We start from the raw sequence: 12,202 nt of genomic DNA, 5'->3' as shown, positions 1-12,202 counted from the left end.
GCCATCAATATGCTGGTGTCACCATTCACTCTATTTCTTCTGTCCTTCAGCTAGAAGAAATAATAGAATCCCCCATGTGAATATCCAAGTATCTGACATGGCCATTAATTTTGGAGAGGGATGGTAGTGGCCAGGAATTATTATTTTTTTCACTATTGTACAAGGGATGATTAAGTCAATTAAACTGCTGTGGTAGAGTTCATGTAGAGCTGAACTTCAACAGGCCTTGGACATTTGAGCTGATCCACAATGTATCGGTTGATCTTTTGTCTCATATTAGTCACAGAGATAATAAAAGTCTGTGATAACATTGTACAAATTTAATTGGTTATCTTTTTATATCTAAGCACAATCTAAAGGGTTTAATTTTTAGAGCTGCAGTTCTTTGTCTTGATATTTACAGCAATATTTTGTTTCTTATATTTCCTTCATGCCACCCTACCCCTTGAATTGAGATGTACTGGAAATATACTTTGGGTGCTATGTCTGCCAGAAAAAAGATTAACAGATAATAGAAACAATCTGTTTTGTGGTGGCACTTATTCTTTGAACTTCTCTATCCAATGAGAGTGGGTTTAATTTTTCTTTAAAAGGGAAACCTGAATCCCAGTCACAATATTGGATTTGTTGTTCTTCTCTTAATACAGTCTTGATGATTCAGTGCACTTAATTAGTATTCTGTTTATGTCTTAATTTGCACTAAGGCTGTGTATGCCTCCAAATCTCTTCACAGCCCGTTTCAGCAATTCAGTACTGAGCCCAATTTAGATCAGATTGATCCAGACCCATTCCATTACAAGCTGGACCTTGAATCCAAACTGAGATTTGAAACTGTGGATCACTCATTTCACTATTGGTTTGCACTGGGAAACAAACAAAAATGACTATACTTTAAAAAAATGCATACCTGGATAAAATTTGGAAACATGGCAAACTCTAAGGAGAGGATTAACTCAGCCCACTTTCACAAGAGTAACACAAAGGCTTTTGTGCTAGGCATCCATAAAGTTTAGCAATTTTCAATAAACAAAACAATTTTTAAAAGCTTTTGTTAAATGTTTGATAATGGCAATTCATATCACACTGCTTTTGTTCTGGCACTTCCCCTGCCAGAGCACTAGTCAACTAAATTTGTTAAAGATGAACTAAGGAGAATATCACATGAAGAAAAGAAGTGGTTGGGGAAGGAATGCTCCTGAGATAATCATACGATTGTGCTGAATCATTCACATGACGTCTTGTGAAATCTGTACTTGCCATGGCAGTAAAGTGGAATGCTCCAGGAACATTTCATTCATGGGGAAATGTTGTGAATGTTTTTGCAATATTGTGTAAATTGTACTACTGCAAAAGTTCAAAAGCTCATTGCAATCCATTCATGTGACTGAAGCTTTGTCATCATCAATTTTTAAATTTTAGCCAGTTTAATTCCAGTGTCACTTAGCCATCCCAATAGAATTACTGTATATCACTGGCTGCCAAAAGGGTCATTGTCCTTTCTTTTACATACTGTATTCCTTGTGATTTACAATGTAAGTTTCTCTCTTGTAATGTTTGGCACTGCTACTATTAAGTGGAAGTTAAAGAATGCGAGTACTGTGATGCAACTGAAACCCATGCACACATCTGCATACACAAGCATTTCCTAAACAATCACGGGAAGCAATGTCTAAGTGCAAAATGCTAAAGTGTGATAATACCATTGATGTTGCACTATTGCGTGATGGTGTGAAAATGTATGGCACTATAGCATGAAAGTATCGGATTTGCCGGTAACATGATAATTGCAGGAGGGTACCAAAAAATGAGCCCGATGTGATAATCAGCAATGTTATGTTAATGATAATGAAATGGCAGTGTACTTGAAGAGAAGATACTTTTTTTTCCCTTTATTCTGCTAGCAAACCAATTGGTAAAATTCAAAGATGAAGCACAAGAAACTGGGAAAGGAGGTGGTAAAAGCATGATTTATCTATCGCCAGTAGTCCAACCAATAAAATCTTTGCTGATCCTCCTGCTTCATCTGGGCTGAAGCTGGAAACTTCACTCTCATGGCCCCATATCAACCCCCATCCCTTGCAGAATTACCTACTTTAGTTCACATGGCAGAGCTGTGAGCAATGCCCAGGTCCCTTGCCTTGGCATCTTCATTATATGGTGGTGATGGGAGACTATCTGTCTTTTTCCTCCTTGTTTTTCCTTCCAGATTTCCAGATTAGTCCAAATTCCAGATTTCCAGATTAGTCCAAATTCCTATGGTCTGTACCTGTTCTGTTCTGGAACTGAATCAGACCATTCTGTTCTGATTCTCCACACTTCGTACAAGTCTGGATCAGCTTAATCTTCTTTGTTATTCAGGATTTGGCCAAATTGCACTATTTTTTACCTGAGCAATACCAGGGTGAAAGGCAAATTGTTTCTGCAACATTGTGCCCATCTACACAATAATTACTGTACTTGATGTTAAAAGAGATAAACTTGTTTATTGGAGAATTAATCAAGAAGAGATCAAGAAGAGTGGCATTATGTCATACATATGCATTTACACAATTAAAACTAGTGAACCAGATCTGGCCACATTAATATATGCCTTGATTACATACTGATTGGATCACTGTAATACACTCTGGAGCTTATCGCGTGAACTTTAAAACTGTCTCTAGCCTCCTGGGCTAGAGCTGGGATGCGGGATGGAGACGGGAATTATCACATGCTAAATTGCCGCCTAATCGCCACCCACCATCAGCCTGGGTCCCAGTCACGCTCCGCCAGCACTTTTTAGAATCTGGAAAGCTTCTAACCTCAAAAAAGTGCTGGTGGAGTGCAGCTGGGACCTGGCCTGGGCCCGGGCTGATGGTGGGTGACGATTAGGTGGCGATCTAGCATGCAATAATCCCTGCCTCCATCCTGCATCAGGCTGGAGCCAGTTTTAAAGTTCATGCGATAAGCTCCTCTGTTTGAGGTTGCCTTTGGAAACTATTTGGAAACTTTAGCAAGTTCAAAATGATGCAGCTAAACTGCTGACCAGAACTGGTTAGACAGACTGCATAACTCCTTTGCTGGAACAGCTTCACTAGTTGCTGGTCCGTTTCTGGGCACAATTCAAAGTGCTATCTTTGACTGATAAAGTTTTATAAGGCTTAAGTTCAGGCTAGCTCACAGGCCACATCTTCCCTTATGACCCTGCAGAAGTCTTAGAATTTTGGGAGGAGAGCTTTCTCCCTACCCCACCATCTTGGCAGGCTCAGCTGGTGCGGACATGGGAGAGACCTTTTCGGTGGCTCTTCCAATGCTTTGGAACTCCCTGCCCTCCTCTGCTCTCTTTTTGCCAGCAGGCAAAAACCTTCCTGCTGCTTTAACTAATCAGGGTAGAGTGATTTGCAGCTAGGTGTACTGTTTTTAGTCTGAAATAGGTATTTTGAGTGTTTCAATGTTAGTGTTTTAAAAGTAGTGTTTTAATTTAATGTATGGTTTGTTTGTTTGTTTGTTGAATTTATACCCCACTTTTCACCCAAGATGAGATTTTGTACTCCATATGTTTCAGATGTTCATGCTTCTTTGAGTCCCATTTGGGAGAAAAAATGGGATATACAGAAAATAAATAAACATGTATTCCTTATTGTTAGCATGTTTTTCACTCCCACCATGAGCTTCTGATAGAGGACTATGCCTCTGCAGTCTTGGTGATAAATTAAGCCAAACTTACCCGCTGTTGACCAGTTGAACAAAACAGTCTAATATGCAAGATACAACAGGTAAGAAAACCCTGAGCTAGGACGCACAGGCATCTTTAACAATTTAAGGACGCCTCATTTCTAAATCTGGAATCAGCATTCCCTCTGATTTGAACCTCAATGTCCTGGAAAAGGGATGGCTTATGAAACTATCTGGCCAGCAATTCAATTAGAGGTGAACTTGAGGCTAGGGAGGGTTCAAAGGGGGTTTGTCATGGCCTTCCTCTGAGGCTAAGAGAGTGTGACTTGCCCAGGATTCGAACCCTGTTCTCCAGAGCAGTGGTGTCCCTAGGGTTGGTGTCATCCAGTGCAGCAACTCATGGTGTCACCCCCCGTTGCCTCCTCCCATTTCACACCATACAGAATCCTCAGTAATGCTTTTTGCAGTAATGTTACTCGTCGTCAGTTGTAATTCCCATATACTACTGAATGTCATGCTTATAGTTGCGACATAAACAACTAACAAAATTAACATTATATCTTCAAATTACAATATTATATGTACAACCTAAATGTATTTACATATACAAGATTTGGATAAAATGTGATGTTTTAAATTTTTTTTAAAAAAGAATAAAAACAATTTATAATTCAATTTAAAATGTTGAAATTTTAATTTAAAAAATTTAGCAGGCCTCTCTTTTCCCCTCCCACTGAGCTTCACCCCATTCCCACCATCTCTTAAAGCATTTTAAAGGAAAGCAGGTGAATGCCACTGCCCATTTCTGCCAAAAGATAGGTGTTTGAGGAGAAGTGGTGTCTCCCCCCTTACGGTGTCACCTGGTGTGGTCTGCACTCCCCCCCCCCTTAATGACGCTACTGCTTCAGAGCCATTGCCCAACACTCAAAACAACACATTGGCTCAGACCAGAGAAAAAAGGAAAAAAGGCCTTTCCGGAACCTAAAATGTGGAGCTTCCAAAAGTATTGCTAAAGACAGTGAAGTGGACTCCTAACCTAGCCATGGGTGTTTCGGGACTTCTTTTTAAAACCTTTGGGATACTTTGGTGATCACTGAAAAGCTGTAAGGACTGCATGTCATTTGTGAGGCATGCTTTGCTGATTCTCTCAGCTGAAGGAGCTACTCTTTAAAGATGGACAATGCTTCCATCCCTACCCTGCACAGTGAAAAGAACAGTATGCAAAAGGATTTTGTAGCACCTTTGAGAGTAGCATGAGCTTTCCTAAACTTCAGCCTACTTCCTTAGATGCATGAAAAGAATAATGAGCCTCAGGGGGAAGTTTAGTTGAAACTGAGCTTATTCCAACCACAAGAAGCCTGCACAGAGCAGTACTAGGCCAGAGGCTGTAGGACTATTTGACAGCTGACATCAAACAACATATCACCCCAAAACACCTTGAATGCACCCAATTATTTCTGATTTCAGAAGGTAAGTGAAGGATGACTTGGAGGGGAAACTACCAGCTTGTAGCAGGAATACATGCCCCCCCCCTACATGTCATAGAGAAAAACTGAGACACATGTAACCAATCAAGCTCAGAATGTGGTCAAAATATCAAAAGTTATTAATGAGGAAGAACACACAAGCTAGAAGAGGCTGTGGCAGTTTGCTTTTGCCTGAGCCTACTGGGAATGGCAAAATTCTGCCTTCTCTTCTCTTCTTCTTCTTACTGAGTTAACTGAGTACAAATTATTTTTGCACTTTGAACTCAGCTTGCAGGAACTGAAATAAGCTGAGCACAAAGGAGGAAAGTGGAAGGAAGGGAGAGAAACTGGGACATCTTAAAAGCAGCTGAAAAGTGTGATGACAGAGGAGTAATAGGGACTGTTCCTGACCAAATCAAGACAGATATGTATGAATATCATGTGGGATTAAGAAAGAATTGTTCTTGAAACCTTGGAAACCTGCTACAGATAGTTTTGTCAGTACTGGGCTGGGTGGACTAGTGGTTTCACTCAATATAAGCCTGTGTGTTTTGTCTCCTTATGTCTTTTGATTGATGGATTTCTAGTTTAATAGAAGAGAGAAAAGGGCCCTTGCAGGTGCCCCCCCAACAATTACCAAACTGATCAGGCACATAGATTATGTAATGATAGTTTTCTCAGTTTGGTGAGAGAGATTTCCATTTAATTTTTTTTATAAATATATCTAAATTAGCACTCGTACATACAATTTAGCACATAAACATTTAATGTAAATTTGTGTCCTCCGGTTGACATAAAGCTTTCCTCTTCTCCAGCAGTGAACAAGTGACCACCATCTTTGTGATTAGCACAAATATCTACAAGAACTTAACTGCATTTCAAAACCTAGCTCTGTGCAAAATGAAATGCATTTCTCCTAGGCCAAAGTCCAAATTATGTGGAATTAAAAACATAATTAAAAATGACAGAGGACACATAAATGTGAATTCTTAATTTATCTGATCCACAAGCCATGTCGTTAGGGCATACATTGCTAAGAGAGGCATTCTCAATGCAAGAGGAATTTGGCGTCAGATCCCAGATGCTTTCAGACCTGCTCTTGTTCTACTTGTGGTCCTTCTGCCATGCTTTCTTCAGCTGTCAGAGCTCTTTCAAGAAACAGCCAGATGGGCTCTGAGGTCTTCTTCCAACATCCAACAATTAGAAATATAAATGGAGTAACAGCACAGTTGATGCAATCTAGTAACTCAGTTGTCGCGATTGTAATAGACACGTTGTTTAGAGCAAACCAAACAGAAAGAGTTTGAATCATTCTAGTGGGTGTGTCAGTTACAAGAAACAGAAGAACTGTTGTTAAAATGGTGATGTCGAGCCTTGCTGGAGGTGTTGGCTGTGTCTGCATTCTGATAAAAATGGATACGGTAGAAAAGCCCATGATGAAGAGGAAGATCACTAATTCGAGGATGATTATCAAGATAGTAAAAGGTACACAATGGACTGTATATTCCATATTGGTGATATAGAATCTTCGAGAGCAGGCCAAATCATCCACCACTGATATCAGGCAGCTCAACCCCCACAAAATGCCAGTCACTATGACTGATGTGTACTGTGACCGGTAATGTTTAACCAATGCTGGGAAAAAGATGACAAGATACCTTTCAGCACAAATGGCTGTTAAGATATAGAATCTGGTGTTGTGTCCTAAATACTGCACCATCTGTACAAGGTGTTGAAAAAGGTTATAGATTCTAACCTGTAAATAAAGCTTTGGAAAAGATACAAACACATTGATGAGTATGGCAATATTGGCAATGGCAATATTCAGGAAATATAGAAAAAACCTAGAACTTTTCCACTTGCTCCAAAAAAGACAGCAGACAATTCCATTTCCTATAAATGCCACGATTGCTATTGGAATGCTTGAAATGATAATTAGGTCTTTCAAAAAGTGTTCATTTGCAGGTTGTTTGGGTATATTACCGATAGTATACCAAATGTGTGTCTCTGTCATCTTGCTGCTAGCAATGAGTCCAATAATTCTTCTCCAGCTGTAAAAATCAGACATAATCTGACATTATTATGATATTGAGATGTTGGAATAAAGATTAGAAATATTCAAAACAGATCCTGATCAGGTGAAGACATTACTTTAGCAATATTAAATTCAAATTCTTGTTGGGAAAGGCCAACCTAGCATTCATACGCTTTGCTTGCCGGATGGTCTGGCTTGGGCTTTATAGGGGCATCCTTTTTACTTTCATTTAAAGCAGAGGTGGGCAATAGGTGGTTAAAGCTCCTGAGACCCACTTCAAACCACTCCGATTATATGTTTTTTGTTCAAAAATATATTTCTACTTCTGGAAATTTCTCCTCTAAAAGAAGGTGTGGAACTTGCCAAAATTGCCTTTAGATTATAATAAAGCAATGCCATACCCGCCAACATGATGAAGAAAAGTTTAAGAACCGCTGCTCTGGCACTCCTCTCATGCATCCAACCACCTCCCTCTGGGAAGATTTTTACATTCTCTTTCCCCCTCCTTAGATAGGGGGTTTCTGCATGCAAAGCCCTCTCTTTGTCTTTCAAACTAACCATCAGATTTAGGTCATTCACTGTTTGGAACTAACAGACATTCTCTCTCAAACTTTTTCAAGTGAACTGCATGCAGTTCTGGGCACCACAATTTAAAAAGGATGTTGAAAAACGAGCGTGTCCAAAGGAAGGTGACTAAAATGGTGACGGGTCTGGAAACCATATCCTATGAGGAAGGACTAGGGAGCTAGGGATGTTTAGCCTGGAGAAAAGAAGGTTAAGAGGTGATATGATAGCCCTGTTTAAATATTTGAAGGGATTTCACATTGAGGAGGGAGCAAGCTTGTTTTCTGCTGCTCCAGAGAACAGGACCTGGAGCAATGGATGCAAGCTACAGGAAAAAAGATTCCACCTCAACATTAGGAAGAACTTCCTGACAGTAAGGGCTGTTCGACAGTGGAACACACTCCCTCGGAGTGTAGTGGAGTCTCCTTCCTTGGAGGTCTTTAAGCAGAGGCTAGATGGCCATCTGCCGGGGATAATTTGATTGAGATTTCCTGCATGGCAGTGGGTTGTATTGGATGGCCCTTGTGGTCTCTTCCAACTCTATGATTCTATGTTTTCCATTTTCCTCCTCTTTCAACTTTGTTTGAAAAGATGGTGAGATAATTTCTTTTTACCTGAACTATTCACTAGCTAAATTAGGATATAGCCTTTTATGTAAATATAGAGTACAGCCATTAATAAACCTTTGTTTTGAATGACAAGCTACTTGTGTTGTTTTTGAGTCAGTCTCAGTTCTTAGGGAAGCATAGGGCCCAAACAGACAGGCCAAAATAAAGCTGCTTCAGGTCTGCTTTCGAAGCTGTCGAAGCAGTGACGGCGGCAGCTCCTCAGGCGGCGATGGCGGCTCCTGAAGGGATGCTTTGGAGGTTTGCTGTTTAAATGACACATGCATCTTAAGAGGCCAGAAACTGCACCAAAGCTGCGCTCCAGTCCTTAGGACTTGGTGCGGCTTCCAGCCTCTTAGGACGCATGCATTGTTTAAACAGCATACCCCCAAAGTGACCCGAAGCAGCTTTATTTTGGCCTGTCTGTTTGGGCCCATAGTTAGACAAAGGCATAGTTCTGCTACTCTGATAATTTAAAAGCTAAACTAACATGCTTGGCTTCAATATTTTTGATATTTTAATATCCTTACCAAAGGCTGAAGCCTTAGGAAACTTAAATTACCCCATACTCCCTCCAGCTCTCAAGATCCATGGGAGGGGGGGGGGATACTATGGGAGGGGGAAAAGAGGGAGAAAACTGGGTAGTGGGCGCTGTATCTCCATCCTGCTGCAGTTTGATTGGAAAGGCATGAAGCTATACCCTATGCAAACTGGATGCCTAGGAAGGATCTGCCATGCACTGTACCCTCTGATGTTTTCTGGGAGTGGGGTTTTTTTTTTTTGCAAAACTCAGCAAGCTGGACACGTGAACATGAGAATGAGAAGTGGTTATATCAACCTTACCTTGACAACCTTAATCTGGTCTTCTCAGGACTATCATCCTTTGAAGGTATGCCTTCCTTCACTATGGTGACATGTTTCCTTTGTAACAAATGGAATGTCAGAACCTCATGACCTCACAGCAGTTGTTAGCTAGAGAGTGATGAGATTTAAGGTCCAAAAGACTGTATGTTGTAATCTGCTTTGATTCCTCTGCAAAAATTGGAATTATTATTATTATTATTATTATTATTATTATTATTATTATTATTTATCTCCCCATACAAACCTGCCAGACTTTTAATATCCCCACCACCTTCACAGTGTTGCCTGGTGAGAACTTGAAAGAGAGCCTTTGGAACAGGAGGCTAGGCTGGTCCCCTTCCTGCTTTCCCTTCACTGGCAAAGACTTCTTAAGGCTTTTAATATGTAGGCAGAGAAGCTTTTTACTGGGGTTGTGTTTTGTACTATTTTATTTTAAGTATTGCATGTCTTCTAAATGATTTTATACTGTTTAATGTAGGGATTTTTATTGTGTTTTCTTTTAAATGTTATGGTTTTTAAATTGATTTTCTTTGGGAATCATCTTGGTTCCCATTCTGGAAGAGTGGCGTCATACAAATGCAATAAATAAATAAATAAATAAATTTACAAGCCTGTCTGTCCAGGTTCTTTTAAATTTGATTGTCATATTAATCTGTGTCTGATGCCAAAGAGCAACTCCTCATTCAAGGAAGAAGCAGCCATGCCAAGAGCGAAGAGCAAAAGCAGGAACTGAAGGGAATGGTTGGAGCCAGCTTCAAGTCAGAATTCAGGATTATAGAGGGAGGGATGATCTTCAGGCCAGGAGCAATCCAGAAGAATTCTCTTGTGCAAAAATGCACAGTGCAGAAATTCTCCTCTGTGTCTTTTAACATATGCAGAGCTAGCAGTAGTTATATCAACATCTGGATAGACAAACAATTCCCATTCTTGCCATCACTGCATTTTGTAATGTCCGATATTTTTCTTGAATGTCCTACATTTTGTGGTGCCTTATTCTCCTTTGTGGTTATGACATCTGCTCACCCTGCATGCCCCTTGAGAATGAAGGCGGACATTGTGAGCATTTTTAAATATTGTTGTTTTGGGAGGGATGACCCTCCCAAGTTCTCCTGGGGGAGTTAATGATGAGTGGCTATAAAAAGGAGAAGGAGCTCTTAAGAGTTAATGAGAGCGTCAGGAACTGCTGAGAGCAGTGAGATCTGGCAGAGGGGCAGATAGAGTTGACCCTCAGATTCAGTACTGGCATCACTAGTGGGGTTCAGTGGGTGCAGACTGCACCAGGAGACACCATAATGTGTGTGTGTGTGTGTGTGTGTGTGTGACACCACTGCTCCTCAGACACCTACCTTTCAGCAGAAAGAGGTTGTGGCATTCATCTGGTCTCCTTTGAAATGCTTTAAGAGGTGGTGGGAGTGGGTTGAAGTTCAGTGAGAGGGGAAAGGAGAGGTTCCAGAATTTTTTAAAAATTAAAATTTCAAATTTCAATTTTTTAATTCTTAAATTTTGTTTTTAAAAACTGAAATGTTAAAATTTTAAAATTAATTTTAAAATTTTCTTTTAAAACATCATATTTTACTCTTACCTTCTATTTACCTACCTACTTTCTCTTATCTTCCCTCTAATTATCCTTAATATACTGCTCCTGTTCAACTGCTTTCTGTTTTTTCTCTTATCTTTTTCATTTACCAGCCAATACCACATACAGGTAATCTCATTAATTATTTTAACATCCATAATTGACTTCAACAACATTGCAGAAACCAACATTCATTTTCTTTTACTTCAGAAAGGAAGTAGATGTGAAGGAGGGAAGGGTAAAAGGGAATAGGAAGGTAAAGGAAGGTGAGTGGAGGGAGTTAGGAGAAGAGAGAGGAGAAAGGAAGGGAGGAATTGATGGGAGAAGTAGATGAGAGATAGATGGAAGTTAGAAGGAAATAAGACATACTAGCCTAGCTTGTTAAGGTTTTGATTATTAAGTATATCCTCATTGTAGATGAAAGGAAGATATAATGTAATGACTTGAGTATGATTGGTATGTTTTAATTGTTTTAAGTGTACTCATATATTTGTTTATGATATGTTATGTGTTCATTCAGTTAATGTTTGTATGTTTGGGATTTATAATAAACTTAAATATTAAAAAAATTATAATAAAAATATTTTAGCCAAATCTTCACTATGCATATGTAAATACATTTAGGTTGTGTGTATGATATCGTAGTTTTAATTTTGCTAGTTGTTTATGTCACAACGATTAGCATGACATTCAGTGGTATATGGGAATTACGATTGATGAGTAACATTAGTGCAAAAAAGCACGACTAAGGATACTGTATGGTGTGAAATGGGAGGAGGTAAATGGGGAATGACACCATGAATTACTGCACCAGGTGACACCAGCCCTAATGACGCCACTGGGACTCAGATTCTTTTGTAAGGAGGGAAAGATTTGAAAAAGACAAAGGAAGCCCCATGATATTAAAGGAGTGTGTTCTGTGGGAAGCAAGTCAGTGAAGGAACTTGAACAAAGGAGTTTATCACATGGAGGTTTTTGCAGCTTTTTGCAGCTCAGATCCGATGTGACTGCGGGTCCAACGATGCAAATTCACATGATAACGTAATGTATTATCACACATGATTAATTTCTATGGGCGCTCCTTCTGTTGCGCTTCCGCAGTGAATCCAAAGTGACTCCTCATTTCAATGAATTTGGAAAAAAATGAATTCTCAGAATTCGCATTCAAGTTCGCTTTGATTCCACTCCGAATTGGTCTGGTGTGGAATGCAATTTGGCTTCTGCTCTGATACACCACTGCAAATCCCCCAGTTGCAAATTTCCCATGATGCAGTGCTGCAATTCCCCCCCCATTTCCTTTCAGTGGTCCTTTCACATTCAGGGCAACTCATTTTTTTTTAATATATATATATATGTGTGTGTATGTGCGTGAATTTGAATATACTGATCTATCTATCTATCTATCTATCTATCTATCTATCTATCTATCTATCTATCT

At 39.7% G+C, this 12,202-nt stretch overlaps 1 protein-coding gene across 1 annotated transcript; it reads right to left on the bottom strand.

The window, feature by feature from the left end:
* Positions 1-5,930: 5,930 nt before the first annotated feature.
* LOC121931291 (proto-oncogene Mas-like) lies at positions 5,931-9,242 on the bottom strand. Its single transcript, XM_042469304.1, has 2 exons — positions 9,168-9,242; positions 5,931-7,171 (listed from the first exon to the last, which is right to left on the bottom strand). Exon 2 carries the CDS (start codon positions 7,132-7,134, stop codon positions 6,208-6,210), a length of 927 nt encoding a protein of 308 aa, XP_042325238.1. The 5' UTR covers positions 7,135-7,171; positions 9,168-9,242; the 3' UTR covers positions 5,931-6,207.
* Positions 9,243-12,202: the final 2,960 nt, after the last annotated feature.

The sequence above is a fragment of the Sceloporus undulatus genome, chromosome 1 (assembly GCF_019175285.1).
Source record: "Sceloporus undulatus isolate JIND9_A2432 ecotype Alabama chromosome 1, SceUnd_v1.1, whole genome shotgun sequence".
Classification (NCBI taxonomy): domain Eukaryota; kingdom Metazoa; phylum Chordata; class Lepidosauria; order Squamata; family Phrynosomatidae; genus Sceloporus; species Sceloporus undulatus.
This window is presented reverse-complemented; position numbering and strand designations above follow the sequence as displayed.